The sequence below is a fragment of the Stigmatopora nigra genome, chromosome 7 (assembly GCF_051989575.1).
Source record: "Stigmatopora nigra isolate UIUO_SnigA chromosome 7, RoL_Snig_1.1, whole genome shotgun sequence".
Taxonomy (NCBI): domain Eukaryota; kingdom Metazoa; phylum Chordata; class Actinopteri; order Syngnathiformes; family Syngnathidae; genus Stigmatopora; species Stigmatopora nigra.
In genome coordinates this window covers 4,140,562-4,160,809 of record NC_135514.1, presented here as the reverse complement: position 1 = coordinate 4,160,809, position 20,248 = coordinate 4,140,562, and the positions used below count along the sequence as shown (strand labels likewise).

At 38.2% G+C, this 20,248-nt stretch overlaps 1 protein-coding gene across 4 annotated transcripts in view; it reads left to right on the top strand.

Annotated features, from left to right (window-relative positions):
- The first annotated feature begins 7,456 nt into the window (after nucleotides 1-7,456).
- Nucleotides 7,457-20,248, top strand: part of plecb (plectin b) — a 78,182-nt gene continuing 65,390 nt past the window's right edge. For 2 of the 4 annotated variants that reach the window (XM_077720912.1, XM_077720910.1), the window contains exons 1-2: nucleotides 7,457-7,894; nucleotides 9,978-10,186. In XM_077720912.1, coding sequence (XP_077577038.1) covers nucleotides 9,997-10,186 — 190 coding nt within the window. In that variant the 5' untranslated portion in view covers nucleotides 7,457-7,894; nucleotides 9,978-9,996. Of the gene's footprint in view, nucleotides 7,895-9,977; nucleotides 10,187-16,499; nucleotides 16,745-20,248 lie in introns of those variants that run through there. The other 2 variants (XM_077720915.1, XM_077720913.1) reach the window with 2 other exon arrangements.

Below are 20,248 nucleotides of genomic sequence, written 5' to 3'. Positions count from 1 at the left end.
GAAGAACATAATGTCATGGCTCTCTTAAGTTTCCAGTTATTTCTACTACTCAGATTTTTCTCTATTAGAGTGATTGGAACAGAAACTTCTTTGTCCCAAAAAAAACCATTCATGAAGTTTGGTTCTTTTATGCCTTTATTAAGGGTTAACAGAAAGAGTGATCAAATTTGCTTGGTCAAAAATTTACATACAGTAGCGCTAATATTTGGTAACCTGTCCTTTGGCCATTTTCATTTCAATTAGGCGCTTTTGGTAGACATCCACAAGTTTCTGGGAAGCTTCTGGTTGAATCTTTGACCATTCCTCTTGACAGAATTGGTGCAGTTCAGTTAAATTTGATGGTTTTCTGACATGGACTTGTTTCTTCAGGATTGTCCACAAGTTCTCAATGGGGTTTAAGTCAGGACTTTGGGAATAGGGGAGGAAACCAGAGCACACTACCACACTGTACCTCTGTAACTCTACCGGATGGCATTAAGACTCTAATAACTGTGAGGCAAATGTGCTAACCATAAACAATCGTGGTACCATACCACTGTTATAATGTAATATTATTAAATCTCAATTTCCTTGGAAACTAAATTGAAGCTAACCTTTAGTAGGCTGAAATTCTTGCTGCCCACTATTTATTCCAGACTGGTGGTCAAGAGTGATCCACACTTGGGATCACCCTTGATTTAAGCAAGCAGTTTTACACCCAGTTCTTTTACCATGAACAGGCATTTGCATGTTGGGGGACAAATTATACATTTTGTCAAATGGAGTTTGGGAATTGCCCTGCCGATCTAAAACAGTGTGGAGTCACAGTAAATTAGTGTGTGCTGCTAAGTGCAAAGCGTACATGTTGCCAGAACTTTACTGGCTTGGGACCAATAGTGAAGCCACTATACCACACTGTGGATAGACGAGAGCCACAGGAGATACTGAACCAGTGGTAAAAGGAAGCCTACTGTCAGTGAGATTCTGTAAAACCCAGACTTCACCCTCTGACAACTTGGAAATATCCATTTCAATAAGGTGGAAAAGTGGATTTGGCCAGACATCCCCATTCCTCCCATGGAAACTCATCTGTCCTAGTGTGAGGCGACACCCTCCGTGACTTTTAACTAAAGGGTTGAGTGTAGACTTCTGCGGATCAGTACATCCCACAAAATGAATCTGCAATTTGGTCCTCTGGTTTCTTTGAAAATGACTTAACTTGAAATCCATTTTAAGAGTTTCTCTGAAAACTACAGGTTGTTTGAGAGTCTTATAAATCAGTTTATTCCTTTATTTTTCTCATTTCTTTATGATAGATTATCCAATGTAATCCCTTGTTTCTTAATCTGGAAACCATTTATGGAAGAGCAAAAAAATTGCCAAACGACTTAACACACTTCATGTTCAGCCAGTACAATAGTTTCATTCATTCATTTTCTGAACCGCTTTATTCTCATTAGGGTCGTGTGGGGTGCTGGAGCCTATCCCATCTGAATTGGTGGCAGGACACGAGGAGACGGACAACCATTCACACTCACACTCATACTTAGGGGCAATTTAGAGTGTCCATTCAGCCTACCATGCATGTTTTTGGAATGTGGGAGGAAAATAGAGTACCTGGAGAAAACCCAAGAAGGCCCAGGGGAACATGAAACAGACTGACCTGGATTTGAATCCAGGATGCCAGAACTATGCGGCTGACACGTGAACCACTCAAGTCCTTTAAACTATTGGGACATGCTATAAGCTTATATTATCATTATGTTAAAAAAAAACAAATACTTACATTTATTGGAACAGGAATGACCACCCTGCAATGGTTCAATCAATATTCCTGTAATCACATGTTGTTGTTTTATTTTTTACCTAACACAGGAATTTCCCACTATTTCGCAATATTGTCTTAGTCAACAAATGGAAGTTCTGACAAATAGTAGCTATTAACCCTCTTTTAACCAACTACCTAAAAAACATGCATATTTTTAGTAATTCTAGTCTTTAATTTTGTAAATTTATTACTTAATCATGTATCCTAAATGCTTAAATCCAAGATGGGTTAACTTGAAATCAAATGTTTTTGAAGGATCTGTTTAAGGAAGCCACTGCCTTTTTTATGATTTGGATTATAATGGGGTCTTATTTAAAACACATGGATGCCGTAATATTCAGCAGCTGCACCACTCTGCCTCTGGGGCATTCTTTGTTCGGCACGGAGGAGGGAAAAAAAGGGGGAAAGGAAAAAGAACAACTTCCACATGCTAACATTTACACAGTGATTTCTTTTAATTGCACTCTGCTTTTTAATTTACCCAGGACTAATGCTTTTAAACGTGGAACTCGAGGCATTTTATTGAAGTCTTGCCTAACACTGGACCAAATGTTCCTGATTGTTGCGGCCTTTTAGCCTGACTCTTTTCTACCTGACAATGTGTGTTATTCTCTTCGTTCACTTTGTCAAACATGCCACACAACATTTAGAATTGTAAAAGCAATTGGGAACATGTACTAGCTGAGCTTCCTTAAGGCTCCATTTTTCAAAGAATTCTGATTAATTATTGGTCCTTGTACTTTATCAGACGAATGGCAAATTTGTTAGGTTTCAAGGTGGGGTTGAATTAGTAACTCTGAAGTCTAAAAAAATTGTATATTTATTATAAAGCATGTCAAATGCGGAAAATCTTTAGTTAGTTAGTTTAAAAAATATATAGATGATTTGAACTCACCACGAGAAAACAAAACCAAAAAAAATGGGATGGGAATAGTTTATTACCCTTGGAGGAAAAATCTGGTGTCATTTTGTCTCTTTCATCCATTTCATAAAGCAAAGTTTGGGATCACCATTGAAGGCACACGGTTGCATTTAATTCTGAATAAAAATGTCCTAAAGAACATTCATGTGCACCTTACAAAAAAATATTCTAATTGGTTCAACTGTGTTGCCACAAAATAAATATCAAACAGTCTTGGACCACAAAATAAACAAATAGTACATAAATCATATAACACTGATGTGGTTTTACACTCCAAAGTTGTCTTTCATCTTGAAAGTTACCGTAGTCACATTGTATTTATGTTAATGTTGGTTATAATTTAAAAGAAACATTATGGCTAAAAACATTAAAGACATTTGGAGGAAGAAATGTCTATATATATATATATATATATATATATATATATATATATATATATATATAAAACAAGGTTTGTTTTCCATGTCATCTGTTTTTCTTAAGCTGTAAATCCAATGACATGCAAGGAAAATAAACATGTGTCCTATTAAAAACAATTATAATGGTTTTATACAAAAAGAAGATGATCATTGAGATTATTCACATACTTTTCTACAGCCTCATCCTCATGTTCTTGAGGTACATGGGGCGGAGTGGGATGCAAATGCAGGGAATAAGTCGGACACGTGACAATTGCGGCGGCCCTGTGGAGCGAATGGTTACACGTCGGCCTCAAGCCCTGGGCTCCTGGGTTCAAATCCAGGTCATGTCCATCTGTGTGGAGCTTGCATGTTCTCCCCGGGCCTGCGTGGGTTTCCTCCATGTACTCCGGTTTCCTCCCACAATGCAAAAACATGCATAGTAGGCTGATTGGACACTCATAAATTGCACCTAGGTGTGAATGTGCATGGTTGTCTGTCTCCTTGTGCCCTGGAATTGGTTGGCCACCGATTCAGGGGTCCCCTGCCTCTGGCCCGGAGACAGATGGGATTGGCTATAGCACCCCCCACTACCCTAAACAGGATAAAGCGGTTCAGAAAATGAGATGATCAATCTCAGATCTGTGAGGCCAATTTGCTAACGACTAGGTCACCACCCCACCGTGCTATATATTCTTCGCTTAACATTATTGGCTGCTATTTTCTGATAAATCAACACTTTAAATAATCACAAAGACCTGATTATAGGATTTAAGGGAAAAAGTCAGTGTTTACGATCCAAGTTACCTTCTTTTGCAATGACGTCAAGACTCTAAGAGGACTGTTACGGAATTATCACCCCATTCTGAGAGGTAGTGATAAGGATGCAAATTGCAGTTAAAGCGTCATTGATTCTAAAATGCAGCAGCAGTTCCCTCTTGTGGACACAATAAGTAGTTTTACATATTCGTGACTGCATTACAAAGATTCTGAACAATTGGGTGAAGGAATGATGGCTTAATTGTTACCTTGAAATGATGGCAAATAATTCAAATAAAGATGAGTTTTGCAAAACAAAGCTGTCATTTGTAGCCAAGACAATTACATTCAAGATAACTAATACTTGATTTTATTTTCCAAGTATATTTAAGTCCTCACTTCCACGGGATTGATTCCGCGATCACGTCACTGTGAAGCGAACATGCTCACCAATTTCAATATTTGGGCACTAGGATTGGTGAAATATTGTGTTTTCAATCTCACATTGCTGTAATGACCCAATAGATAAAGTTACAATATTATTATTATTAACAAAGCATGTTTCCCATTAGTAAATATAATAATAAAATAAGTTCCAGTCTCCGGCTAGCAGAGGCCTAAAAGTCTACTTGTTTGATTTTATTTGGACGCTTTTTAATTTATAACCCTGATCTTGTTTAATAGGAATACTACTTGTACAGGCCATTATTTAAATGATGCTTCATAATGTGCATTCCTATACATTAAAATCACTGAATGTACTTTGTCATTCTGCACATTGATTTAGAAGAGAAATATTTGCTATATTCACATATATTCTTTTATTGCATTCAAATAATGCAAATATGTACCTACATGTGATTATAAGAAAGTGTAAGGTTTTTATTTTTAAAGTTTAGGTTTGCACTTTATATTTTACCTGTTTATTATTCCAGTTTGTTTGCAACTTATACTCTGTTAACCTAACCTACACACGCATTTCTTCAATTTCAGGTCGGTCCATCTGTGTGGAGTTTGCATGTTCTCCACGGGTGTGCGTGGATTTCCTCTGGGTACTCTGGTTTCCTCCCACATTCAAAAAGCATGCATAGTAGACTGATTGGACACTTTAAATGGCCTCTAGGTATGGGTGTGAATGTGCACGGTTGTCCCGGAGTCAGCTGGGATAGGCTCCAGCACCCCCCACGACCCTAATGAGGATTAAGCGGTTCAGAAAATGAATGAATGAATGAAAAATTAAAAAAAAGAGAAACCATATGCTTTCAGGATTAGAAATATACAAATAAAAGAAACATACCACATTTCCATTTTGCAGGGAATCACATGCATAGTTAAAAATAATTTTTAATGCAAATATGAATAAAGGTGCCACTAAATAAAGATATTGATTTCTGTTTCTTCAATAAGCCACCACTGAAATGAGTTTCCTATTCATAATCATGATTCACAACTTCACTCTCTGTCATTAAGCATCTGCTTTATTTTATTTTTCACCTTTTTGATGTTTTAAATACATCCATACTACAAGTATTCAAGTTAAACAACTCACATGAGTTTGTGTTTAAACATAAGTGGTGCAATACAGTAGCTGTGTATCTAGGGCTCGCATCCAAACAGCTGGTACGCATCTGTTTCTTCGTCTGCTGCTGTGGCCTGTTGCTCATAGAGTGAGTTGAACTGGCATGCGGTGTCTGGGTCTACAGTGGGGAGGTTGGCTGCATGAGTGCGGTTTATGGCGAGAGACTACTCCTATGGGTAAACTGTATACGGTTTTGCACTCAGGTTGTGTGTGTGAACATGTGGGTACGTACATAGCTGTGCCTTGTGGGTGTGCATCCTAAAAAAATGCTGCATGCCTATGTGCCTGTGGTTTGGTGGTTTGCAAAAATCAAATTATTGATCAATTTAATATTGTTGATAAGCCTTCAAATGCAATAGAGATTATGTTTCATGTCACCGATGTGGCCCAAGGTTTTCCATAGATGCAGTCAGTTCCAGAAGTGACTCATTGCGGTGTTTTCGGTCTTTCCATTTATTATTGATGTAACTCATATATCCAATAGACTGAACATAACATTGGCCATCACTTTCCAGATTTCCATCATTACTTACTTGCTTCATTGAAATGATCCTTTCATGAAATGAAGCCCATTTCTCCACGTACTTCCAATGGAAAAAGAAATCCTTATATTCTTATGTTTAGATTGAAGCTAATTGCCTCTGATTGGTCCAATTAGTTTGCTAATAGTATTGTTTTCTAAAGGCCCAATCAAATAACCGTTGGATTAGATTGGTAATAAATTGAGTGTTGAAGATGTAATTCCACTCGAGGGCAGTGTTGCTACAGAAAGCTTTGTCTATTTTAAAGTGAATGCAACTCGAAAATTCTACACTATTGCAATACACTAATACACTAATAAAAAAATATGGACATCACATAATCACTGCAAACAACTTGTCATTTGTCTTCAACCTGACATAATCCGGATATGGTAATTAATAAAACTCACTGATATTTGGCACATGTGGAAAAAGTAGAACAAATCAACATAATAGTGATACGTTATGATCACAACTAATTATTTGAAACACAGGGTTAGGGAACCTATGGCTCGAGAGCCACATGTGGCTCTTCCCAAGGGTGCATATGGCTTTCCACTACCCTGTGAGGTAACATATGGAAACTGTGACACTACTTCTACCACCTCTTCAATCTTAATTTGTTTTTTATTACTCTTCTGCATGTATGATATCCCTGATACTGATTTATTAGCAACAGTATAACATTGTTGTCAAAAGAATTCAGAGACTTTTTGTATTTTAAAAGTGGTGAAATCACAAAAAAATAACACATTTTAATGTATTTTTACCATTCAAATCTGAGAATGGCTCTCAAGAAATAACATTAGAAAATATGAATTGTTTATGGCTCTCTCTATTAAAAAGGTTCCCGACCCCTGGTATAACACGTGAAACAGAGTAGGAATTATTTAAAATATGCCTGAAGGATATAACACGCCCGCGGGACTTAATAAACATCCTGGTGGGCCCTTTTTGGCCCGCAGACCGTTGCCTTTGGATAGTAGCTGGAAACCGGAGTACCCGGATAAAACCCACGAGGGAAAAGAACAATCTTTATTTGTCTCTTTGCCTTATACAGTGTATAAAAAGTACCCAAGGGTACTTTATAGTGTTCAGTCATGCCTTTGGATAGTGGGTGAAAACCGGAGTACCCGGAGAAAACCCACACAGGTGGACCGAGCCCTCAATTGGGAGGCTGAGGCGCTAATCACTAACCCGCCGGACCACCATTAAAAGAAAAAAATCAATGCTCCCTGATGAATTTGAGTGTGTTTTGAGAGAGAATAAAAATAAGAGAAACATGAAACGAGGGAAAATAATCTTTATTTGTCTATTTGCCTTATACAGTGTATAAAAATAAGATCAGAAGCAAAGACCCACATTGATTTTTGCTGGGAGCCACATGCGGCTCGGGAGCCACGTGTTCACCACCCCTGACTATAATGTTTAGGTCGAACAGGTCAAACAATCCATCATTGAAATACTGCACGCACTTTGCGCATACACTTGTGCAGAGCAGCCGGTTGAGTTCAATATATTCGATGGGCATATCGATTCACGTTTTCCAGCATCCCACGAGAATATCTTCTCTTTTCACCTCTGCAGTGAAGATTACGAGAAGGAAAGTCGTACAGTTTTACATAAGCAGCAACGAATACGAAGCCCGGAATGTTTGTTGGCGTCATAGGATACTGGCTGATGAGGAAGGACGACAATGACCGGACACTACACAGCTGGTCTGTTATATTGCACCGCATGAAGGAGTGGCTGCTTCACTCTTACTGCATCACACGCTAAATGCACGTCGAAACTAAACAAGAGTGCTTTTTTGTGCAAATATTGTAGCCCGGATAATTTGGAAGGATCCCTAGTCATGGTTCTTTAGCAAACGTTTCCCATCGAGCCTTTAGGTAACCAGGTAGCAAGGTAAGTCCACCATTCGAATGCCCCGACTGAAATAATGTGCTTAAATCATTTTTTTTTAATTGATCAGAAGTGATATACAACTTATTTTCTGGAAAAAACGTTATTTTATCTGTAATTTGGTGCAGGTACACTACTGACAGCAGATGCCGATGTAACATAACAATCTTTATTTGTCTCTTGGCCTTACAATTACTATTGTATTTTGCATTAGGTTGTGGACAACAAACATTATTGGTTTTATTTTGCGACGATCAGATGGCAGGAAAATCAGATATTGTAGTATTTAACTGTTATATATTACCGAGACTGTTTTCTTTTTCAATAAACACGTTAGTTTTATTATCTTTTATTTTTTTTGCTGACAGCAACAGAATAAATACTACAACAGCGAATCAGGTAAATTGCATGACATACAGTAGTATATTACACGACTGCAAACTGCACCAATGATACTGCATATTTAGATTAAGGACCCAGTTGGGGCGAGTGGTTAGCGCCTTGGCCTCACAGCTCTAGGGTCCTGGGTTCAAGTCCTGGTCGGTCAACCTGTGTGGAATTTGCTTGTTATCATCCCTGGGGCTAGGTGGGTTTTCTCTGGGTACTCCAGTTTCCTCGCACATTCCAAAAACATACATGTTAGGCTGATTGGACACTCTAAATTGACCCTAGTATGGGTGTGCATGGTTGTCCGTCTCCTTGTGTCCTGCGATTGGCTGGACACCGATTCAGTGTGTCCCCTGCCTCTGGCCCAGAGACAGCTGGTATTGGCTCCAGCACCCCCCACGACCCTAGTGAGGATAAAGCGATCCAGAAAATGATATCAGATGAGATTTAGATTAAGTTATATTTCTTATGGTTATTTTCTAGTGTTCAATCCTCGTGTGTTTTTTCAAAAGATGTCTTTGGTATGTTTTTAATGACGGTATGTCAGGTTTACATTCAAGCATGTACTGACACAGTGAGCATTTACTTTAGAAATGTCAAGACTTTAAAATACGGACAATAATGTTGTCGACAAGAAACTCAAGTATCTACCTTGCTTGAGTTCCTGGAGAAAACCCATGCAAGCCCGGGGAGAACATGCAAACTCAACAGGGTGAGGACTGACCAATGATCGAGCCCAGAATTGCGAGGACGACGTGCAGACCACTCATCCACCAGGGTTCCTCTAATTAAATACTAGAAATACTACTTATACGTTTATGCCATTGACGACTTTAAATGATCTTCTATTTAACACTTTGTGCCTATCTTTTTGTCATTGGCTCCTGTAGTTCACTTCCCACTGAAACATTAGCCAGGTGGATGAGGCTTTCTCTGCCCTGCCAAGAATCTCTTTCAAATACATTTAGATCATTTATGTTCAGACTAGGGTGAACTGAGTCTGCTGAAAAATTTTATTCTCATTCTTCAATTGGAGCTGGGTAATATGACAAAAATTTTTATCATGATAAAAAAAATATCAGTCTATTGATAATTGATGCCTATCACAATTCTTTTTCAAACTTTAAACATCAAACTACTGTGAATAAGAAAATAAATCACTCTACTCCTTATTCAAATATGAATGTATATATATGTTACCTTGAAATATGAGGATTTTAAAAAGTATTTCTGTTTTGTTGTGCAGTAAAGATACACTATGAAAGTAAAGAATAAAACCTGCATACATTTTGACAGGTGTCTTTATTTTTCATAAATTTGCCTTCAAACCAAAAGTTCTGTGCAATATGAAATAAATTAAATCATCAACTTAAGACCTCATAACCATTGGCAAGAATACTATTTTACGCTTCACAAAAAAATTGTAAATTTGCCTAAATGGTGTCGTGTGCGTTTTGCCCTAATTCAGCTGGGATAGGCTCCAGCTACCCCCACAACCCTTACGAGGGTGTGCGATACAGAAGATGAATTTAATGGAAATATTCAATGTAAATTTAGCTTGTGAGTTTGTTAGGGTTTATGGATCTGCTTAAATACAACAAATGTGTATGGGTTTGGACTGTGATATGATTGCGGGACTATCAACTCGGTATTGCATTTGACAGTAGCGTGTACTCATTTCAATTTTGCTATGTAATAGATCATTCCTCCCTTCTGGGATGGCAACATCAAAAGAAAAATGCAAGGATGGAGTCCGACAGGAGGAGTGTGATAGAGAAGCTAGCAACATTCCCTGTCCAGGTGACACATTACCTTGGAACTTGTCTAAACATCAATGGGTCAAACGCTCCAAATCAACTTTAGGGGAGTTCCTTGATCCAGCTGAGAGGGCCGTTATCCGGATTGCAGGTAATCTTGGTTTTAAAAAATACATTGTCAATTCCTTTTAACACTGTTCCAGCAATAAAATGATGCATATATAAACTTAACTATAATTAAATCTGGATTTTCAGTATTTTAGTCCCAGATATTTTGGAATATTTATGTGTATTATGATGCAAACCTATTGTGTGGGAGCATAACTATGATACTGTTGGCTAAAATGATTATTTATTCTTACATGACTTAACTCTGGTGCAATTTGAAACTCTTGCGTTTGACTGTAGTGTGTACTTATCGCAATTTTGGGATGTAATAGATACATTTTAGACTACACATGTTGTATTTTCACATGATCATTTCTAATATTAATGTGTAATTTTGTAGCTTCATTTTACTGATTGAAATGCAACACTGATATGGTAATTCTGCTTGAGTCTCCATTGTGAAACCATTATCTGGCAGAGGATAAGGACATTTTGGGCGCTTCCAAATTATGATCCTGGTTGGTGTACCATTCCTGGCCACCAATTTTACTTATTTCATTTAAGCAACTGTATTTCACATGAAGGTTACATCAACTAGTTTGTTGTTGTTGTGTTTTTTTACTCTGTAAATGCCACATCACAAAGTCACCATTAATAGATATCCTGTGAGTGAAAGAAAAATATTGTTAGACATTTAGTGCTCAAGGTTACTTCTTTCCCCACAGTAGTGTGACGTATTTTACTGTCAAAATAGGAAACACATTTTTTACATTTGGATAGTGAAAGGGCAGTGAGACTATTTTCAAGTGTGGTGTGGTCATTTTATACTTTATAGACAATAGAGTGATCATATCCAAGCCAACCATTGTGCCTCTGGGCACATGACTTATTCATGTTAAGGGATAAGCAGGGGCATGTGTGTTTTGAAAAGTAGTGTGTACAAGTGTTAGAGGCATTTATTGTTAATTTTACATCTGGAAGATAATTCGATCCAAACTGGAAAACTTTACGCAATGAAGAATAAATTTGCAATCTAAAATGATCATAATACATTATCATGTTAGGGGCATATTATCATGCTACAGGGAATCATTCAGTAATTTCTAAATTGAACTTAACCAATGCAAATGATTCCTATTGTATAAATTAACGATGTATCTTATGCCGACCCCAATCGGCAGAATGGTAATCAACATCGGTAGAATCCCAGGAATTGTCATTCTCGTCATTTTAAATGCACAAAATGTTCGCTGATCTTGAAGTCCAGCAAAGTCCATCATATTGGCCTCTCAATGTCATTGTTGCACAGTTACACAACCTATCAAGTTCCCCATAGCAGTCACTGTAGGATAATTCCTTTCCCGTTTAAACACGTGACTGAAATACTCATTTATTATACAATACTCTTAACCCTGACGAGACATAGGTTTAACTTTGCAGGTGTACATGGAGGACACTGAACCTTTGAGATGGCGGTTTTTAACCTAAGAAAATGAATCTGGTACTTTGAATGGAAAATGCACATAATGTTTACCATGACCTGCATGGTTACCAGTTGTGGTCGTGCCTTGATCACTCTTATACTCAAGCAAGCAGATGAAATAGGCAGAGCTGTGTGCTAGGTATATCCCAATTCAGGGTCTGCAAACTCAGAGTGAGCATTTGAAGGCCATCTATGTGCACAAAATTGAGTCCCAATCCCTTATAACTGGATGGTTCTCCTCTCAGATTCACTCATGAAGGGTTGTCTTTTTCGTTTAATTTCGACTAATTTGGGAGAATGCAACGCTTCTAAGAATCACTAGAAAAGATATCCTCAAAAGCTTTTCATGCTGCTACAACTGCTGTAAGCATTTATGTTAAAACGTTCAACATTTGCTTTATTTAAAGACCCATATAACTTGGGAGGAGCGTATTTTACTGAATTTAATAGTTGAAGTTTGTTGAGGCACAACCCATATCTCTTTTCTTTGTAAAATAACACACAAAATGCTTTAATCCTATCCCGCTGATTTTAAAAATGTTGCAGTACTACTTGTGAGGAGTGACATCACGAAAATGCTTATTGTAATTTCTCTCGACATGCTGTGCAATCATATCAGATGAGCTACATTTTAGAAGTTCAAACACATTGTATTTTCTTGTCCTACCCACAAGAGTTACTGACTCATCGATAAACAGATGCACGAAGGAACACATTAGTCTAATGAAACAACTTTAAATTCAATAATGCCAACTGTGTTTTAAATTTCTGGTATAATCTAACAATACTCTATCAATCACTATATGATAAGACCTTTTTAACCAGCCGCCTAAAGTATTACAACTCTTTCTTCCAGCAGAAATACTATACAGTGATGGATATTTCTTAAGCTTGACATTTAGTTTTTTTGGCTGGAGATATGCATCAAGCATAAAAGAATCTTTGTGAGTTTTATTGCTGCCTAAAGTTAAATGCCACTGAAACACATTTCTCTGTCCAGGATTTTATTACATCATACAGGCTGTTGTTTGACACCTTCAATTGAAAAGGGGAATATCTAGCTTGACATTTTCCAGAAAGATACAGTACAGCTCTGTGTAAAAGTGACTGTTCACTAGACAGTAATAAATAATTTTACCAGTAGGTGGCAGTTTATGTCAAAGGGGCTCGTTGAAAGTGTTCCTCCTCCTGAAAGATGACCACATCCTCTCTGGAAAATATGCCTCACTTTCCACTCTAACTTCAAACTGCATTGACCACATAGACTACCCATTGTAGTCTTAGAAATACAGACAATATGAGTGATCCTCTGAGACGTTGCCATGTAGATACAATAGCTTTAATTCTTCTCTTTACAACTGTGATTTTTTTCCACTTGGACCTTTTACTTCAGAAAACCCTTCCTGATATGTGGCATAAAAAATTGCCAGGAATCAAATGATATAGGATCAGAACACTTCCAAGTTCAACACGTTGAATGCCAGAAAAAACAGTTAGCCTTTTGTAGTTTTATAATATTTTTTTTAAACAAGAATCATGGGAAACCTTGTCAGACATCCTTTCTAGTTTTCACATTTTCTCTGTACTGAAGCTACTTTACCAAAAGGCCACACTTAGATGAAAAAACATTTCCGCTCACACATGCCAAGGGGCAATTCAGAGCAGGGATGCTCATCATGGATCGCGATTGCCAATGAACTATTGGTAGATTGCACTGCAATAACATTTCGTGTGGATTTTAACCCCCGTTCCCAGCCTCTCCCATACTTGGTGATGGAGTTTAATGCGAGGTATATCATTACATATTTGCTGAGCTTTGTCAGTGGCCTGTTTTAAAGGTAGTTTGTGGAAGGTTAAGTCCTTGAAAGGAAAAAACTTTGAACACCTCTGATTTAGCATGTTCAACTACCCTACCCTGTATAATTTTGGATTGTTGGAGTTAACTGGAGTACCCGGAGAAAACCCGCACAGGGAGAACATGCAAACTTCACACGGGATGGGTTGCTGGGCCCTGAGTTAGGCTTAGGAGTAGTGCTTTTTCGCGTTTGTGTGGGGTCAAAGTAGGTGCCAATCAATGCTATTCAAATTTCCCAATGTGCGCATAGCGTGGCCATGTGCGGTTTCACTGTATGTTTTACTGGGATGTGTACTTCCTTTTCACTGCACACTAACATTAGTACTTCTGCGCACCCCGTATTGTAAGGCTGGATGCAATCAGTTAGGAGGAATCAGGAATGTGGGTTTTCGAAGATGTAGAGATCCAACCGAGGCTGTTGTTGCTTGTTTTTTTTCTTTGTATGCATGGTATGCCAATAAATAGTTTAAGCGTGGGGTAAAAGACGCCGCTATGTTTTGCCCTAATTCGTCCTTCCACTTCAGTGCACGCTTTTGAGTCCATAGGGAACAAACAGAAACACACAGACAGATACAGACTCACACACACACACAGACAAAGATGCATTTATTAAAGGGTTGTCATATTATGTTTGTTTTTGGGGACAAAGCAGTGAAATTAAACATTGAGCGGCTTGGCTTGGCCCAAAAGTCCGTCAAGGTTAAATTGGCTGTTCGGTGGTAGTTGAAATGGGCTTTTATTCTGTTATTTTATCGATTTTCTTTGCTGTTGAGACCCATGTTCGGATTAATGCTTATGGTGAGAGCTTACAAACGTGTATCGAATTTGGTGTGAATTGGACAATTTTTTTGAAAACCGCATTTAATTTCTTTTAGTCGATTTTCGATACTTATCGGGGCTGCTTAAACACAAAACTTAGCCTATGACACTCCCAGACACCTAACGTATAGCTGTGTCAATTTTCATGAAAATCTTTTCAGCCGTTTCAGAGTCCATGGGGAATAGAACAGGTACACAAACACAAATACACAGACAATGATGCATTTATACAAGGGTTTAGATAGGTATTGGGTAGCACAGCTTGGAGATCAGGTTGCTACATGCATGTCGTTCATATTATTGGCTTTCTATATTGCAGATGAGGATATTATATGGCATAGTTACAGACCCTTACAAGGCTGGCAAAAGCCTTGCTGCTAACTCTTAGTGGGAGAAGTGCGTGGGTGTTTTGATTCATTTACAACTGTGAGCAGGGTGATGCTCAACAATTCACCATACGCATATCGAAGGTATGCACAAATGCCAGATTTGGTGATAAAGCGCAGCCAAGGAAAATTACTGACCTTATGTTTATTTACTGTGCAATTAATTGCACGCGGCACAGAGAGAATCCACTATAAACTTAGATGCTTTAGTGATTAAACGATGCCTTCATTCATTCATTCTACGAAACTGCTTATCCTCATAAGAATAGTGGGGGGTGCTAGAGGTTATTCAAACTGACTTCGGCCACCAGGCGTGGGACACCCTGAATTGGTGTTGGACAACCATTCACGCTCACATTCATACGTTGGTGCAACTTTATAGTATTCAATCAGCCCATGATGCATGTTTTTGGGGAATATCGGATGAAACCAAAGTACCTGGAGAAAACCCACTCAGGCCCAGGGAGAACATGCAAGCTCCACACAGGTGGACTGACCTGGAACCGAACCCAGGACCCCAGAACTGTGTGGCCCACGTGCTAATCACTCATCCCCAGGGCGCCCATTAAAAGATACTAATACATATTTGATAACAGTCACCATACCTTTGATATTCCGTTTTATGAATCTTCTTGCATCTACTGAAGTAAATCAAGCAACAGAGCCAGTTATTTACTCTTCCTCTTAGTTTAGGCTATACTGTTTAATTTATTGAATGTACTGCTCCATTTGTGTTTTTGTCTTTCGGGAAGAGAAAGGGCCACACTATTCAAGATTCAACTCCCTCGTGCCTAATTTAGATACTCCATCGGCATATCGCTACCGTTTTGAATGTCAGCCAGAAGCCTTCTAGTTAAAATCAGATGGATCAATTAGACTATGGAGGCATATGAAGAGCTTGAGAGACCCTGGTAGGGTGTATGATTGCCCAATAATACTTATGGAGACACAATTTGCAATAGCACAGTGGGTTTCCAGATATGAAACTGTTATCTTTTAAAAACGTGCATGAGCTAAACCATGGAGTCACATTCTATCGGTAACCAGTTTCCCTGTAATAAATGATAATTGTTAACGAGAAGACAGAGAGGTGTAGGATGCAACAACCAATGTGGCTGTAACAGTTAACTTAACTCTGAATTTGATGTATGCATGGAACTCATTAAACATTTTTCCACTTAGTTTTGATAAATTCAGATAAGCTTTGTCCTAAGGAAACTTGCGCCTTAATATAGTAAGTAACTTTGTTTTTATTAAACTACCTTTGGTAGTGTTATATTGTTTCTTTTTGGCATTGTCACTTCAGTGCAGAATTATCTCCAGATTATCTGACTTGTTTGATCAAATTACTACCTAGACTGTGGAAGTTAAAATTCCTCAACGCCTCATTGAATCGTACAAAGGACTTAGTTGCATACAGATGTTCATAGAGTGCTAAGTTACTAACTTACTAATGTTCTTTATGGGTTTTCATAAAGTCCACTTACTCAAAGGCGCTGTTTTTGCATCACCAAATTTTAGTAAGATCTTAGGTACTGCAACACACGATAAGACATTTTGGAGTATCTAAGAAGGTCTTCTGAGTCTACACCGCCATCAATGACATTCCAATTGAGTTGAAGTGTTACCAGTAAGGGCAATGCTTGAACTCTGCTCTTATTACTTTGCAAGCCCAAGCGGTGAGTGAGGGCCTACACTCGTAGTCAGTGTATCTTTAAAAGGAGGGGCCGGACATCTATTCGTTTTTGTGAGGGTGTGTGTGTGCGCGTGTGTTTGGGGATGTGTGTGAAACTGGACTGTGGAATGAAGTTGGCAGCTGTGGAAGGTTCACATACTGCCGAGAGAGCTGACAGAGGACAGCATTGACTTCTTCACAAACTTACAAAAGCCTCTGACACGAAATAATTGAAAACACGAAGAGGAAGCGTCTGAGGCGAAGAAAAAAGAAAAGAGGGTGAGAGAAGGGGATGGCCATGTACGAACCTGCGTACCTGCCTCCGGACGCTGAGGAGCAGGACTTCATCCAGGCTTACGAAAGCGTCAGAGAGAAGTATAAAGGTGGGAAACAGAATGATGACACATTGTGTTTCTCTATACAATTTCACATTTTGGTGAGAATGCAGACGTTCTCATTTTTTTGTAGGGCCTATTAACTTTGTATATGTCAATATACTGCACTTGATGCCTTTTAGGTTGTTTGTGTTTAGAGTTCCGGTAATATGAGCTATTGATTAAATAGATTGGGAAATGTGTAGTTTTGTCAATATTATGTGTTGAGCGTGACAAGAGTCCACCAATTTTATCAGTAAAGACCTGCTTTTTATGTATGACTATAGCAAAAACTGCACTGCTCACCTTTGATCTTGTGAGGATATCATATGGAGGTTAAGCCTGAATGATTTCCTGATTCTTTTCCAAAGTCATAGCAGTTCTTGAATATCCATCATTTTACATTTACCCTAATTGTTTTGTCACTTAAGGCTGATTTCATACATTTTTATTTGTATTGTTTTGCCTTGGTAGACTGTTATATTTGTGTCTCATACTTTGACTGTGTTGTGGGGTTAGGCATACGAGTTGTCTTAGTTGCATCATCTCTTATCTGTCGTAGTACTTTTTGAGGTGAAATCCTTTTGTAGAATGGTTACAAACATTATGTGCAGAAACATATTTAACTCAGTGGTAGTTGCTCAAGTCAGCAATAATATATTCTTTACACAAAATATTTTGCAAATGCATATAAAAAAACAGCAAGCAAAAAGAACTTTAGCTGCCATTTGCCGTCCAATCAATTTTTGGCAATTGAATTGGATTGCTTGTTTAGCAATATTAATATTAAGATTCTTTCATTCATTTTCTGAACAGCTTTACCCTCAGTAGGGTCGCAGGGGGTGCTGGAGCCCATCCCAGCTGACTTCGGGCCAGAGGCATGGGACACCCTGAATCGGTGGCCAGCCAACTGCAGGGGACGAGGAGACGGACAACCTTTCACGCTCACACTCATTCCTAAGGGCAATTTAGAGTGTTGAATCAGCCTGCATACATTTGGAATGTGGGAGGTTCCCGGAGTACCCGGGTAAACCGACCCAAGGAGAACATGCAAACTCCACACAGGTGGACCGACCTGAATTTGAACCCAGGACCCCAGAGCTGTGAAGCTGACACGCGAACCATTCAAGCTTCCAGGTCTCCCTGTTTTCAAGATAAATATTCTTGTTTTCTTGAATATTTTTGATTTGATTTTCTGTTGAACCTTTTTTTTGTCATGTCAATATATTTTACTGGTATACTTTCAAGTTTCAACAACATAAACAGCAGGAAATCATGCGGAGTTATGATCTTTTAAATGCCACAGCGTTCAAGATCCCTAATCAACATTTTGCAAGAACAGAAACAAAGTTATTCCAAATATTAATGGTTGTGAAAATGAATGTAATTTTGGTTTGTTTGTCTGGTTCTTTACAAGGTTATAGGAAGCCGCAGCTCACTCTGGCAGTTGTTTACATTTCACATGTCTTCCCTGTTGGACACAATCAGTGTTGCATTAAGTTACTGGATGCACTCCTTATTAAGGCACATTGGTGTCGACTTGGAAACCACAGCACACATTTCATATTAACATTTATTGTTTACAGTGTTTTTTTTTAAGCCAACCTCTTTTTTTTGTCTTAAACATTCTGATTCATTTGATTGTTTTTTTTATCTAGACCAATGTTTAGAAAATGAAAAGTGAAGTGTAGTGTTTAAATATTTGCCTTTCTCTAATCATCTACTTAGTAATCAGTGTTTACCCAATTGATTGTTACTAGTTACTTGATTAAATTTAGATTTTTTTTTATTTCATCAATTACTTATTACAGATGATAGTTGAAATTTGGTGATGAGGTCCATAATTACATTTAATTTCTAATCCACAATTCATTAAGTTTAAATTTTGATTTTTTTTTTTTTTAAGAAAGGGGACAGGATTAGAGGACGAGTGGGGGAGACTTATTGCACCGGTGAATCGTAATATAACATAAACAAATTTAAATGAACTTGGATTACGTTGCAGGCACACTCAAAAATAAAATTAATCTAACCTTACACTAAACTTAATTCTAATTTAGTTTTACCTTTTTATATGTTTCTTCTCCTGGCCGGGTTGGCTGGTTGCCCCACCTCCACCCGACTTTTACTATCGATGGGCTGTTTGCTTTTCTAATACCTTCAAAATATTCCGAAAATGATGCACACAAATATCCTCGCAAATGGATAACGCACGATCACTTGCCAACCAGAAGTAATATATACTCCTCGTATTAGCGATCACTACGCCATTCGCGCTGAGTGACAGAAAAAAAACACTCCGTGCTCGTAGATATCTGTTATACACCAAAGAAATGTGGAAAAAAAGACAGTGTGCTAAAATCTTAAACAGCCTCTCATGTCTTGGCCCCCTGGCTTTCTTGTATCTCGAAATTTGTCTCGTATCTAGAGATGATTATTCGCTCGAAATTTTACTCGTGTCTCCAAATGCTCATATGTCGAGGTGCTCGTATGTCGAGGTACCACTGTATTACTAAAAATATCATCAGAGCTTTTTATAATTTAATTATATTGAGTCAGTCCGCAACTTCTAATATTACTCGCTGCTCGTCGATATGAATGTTGGAGTCCAGACTGTCCTCCCAGTGACTCTGTAGGCCAGTGACTATGTGTGCTAGCAGCAGCTGATGCCAGTGTTCAACAGCCACCTAAAAGGGATTACCCTGTTTATGTTGGGTAAATTGCTGATGGGGCACAACCATCGCTGGCATCCATAATTTGTGGATGTTATGTAAGGGCCTATCCTATGGTCTGCTGGTCTTGAAATAATCCAAGTACTGTATAGCCAGGGACATATTTAATAATCCAGTCATAATCTTAATGTATTATAGTTGGCAAGCCATTTACTATAATAATTAAATTCCATTTTGTATTAGTTAAAAGTATTTGAATTGCAAATCATATTTCCATCTGTCTCGGTCTCTCTCTCCTTTTCTCTCTCTCTCCGTCTATATAAATATATAAATTACATTTTCTACAAAACTAATACAGGGGTCAGATGGACACTGACCTCAAACCTGTAATACACTTTTATTACAGAAAATAGACAGTTGGCTGAAAAAAATGAATATATAGATGTATAAACATACAATAGAGTTACCAGTCAAACAAAAAAAAGACACTGAAAGGTGAACTCATTTTTCGGGCAAGTAAACCAGAAAATCAGTCAGGGTCAAACTGCATTGATTGATAATGTTTGCTTCCTTTTTGTAGCCTTTCTGACAATGTGCAACCACAATGTTTTGCCCATTTTATGTTTTTCATTTATGCTTTTGTTGTGGTCAGCATCCTGCAGTCTTGCATTGATCAGCACTGGTAGCTTAGGAAATACTAGATTACTGTGAGGCATGATAACACACTTCTGTAAAGAAATCCTTCAGGGCCTTTTAAGGGAGCAAGAGGTCCAACGGGATTCTTCCCCAGGCTTACATCCTTCCTGTCAGAAATTGAAATACTTTCTGAAAAGAAGCTACT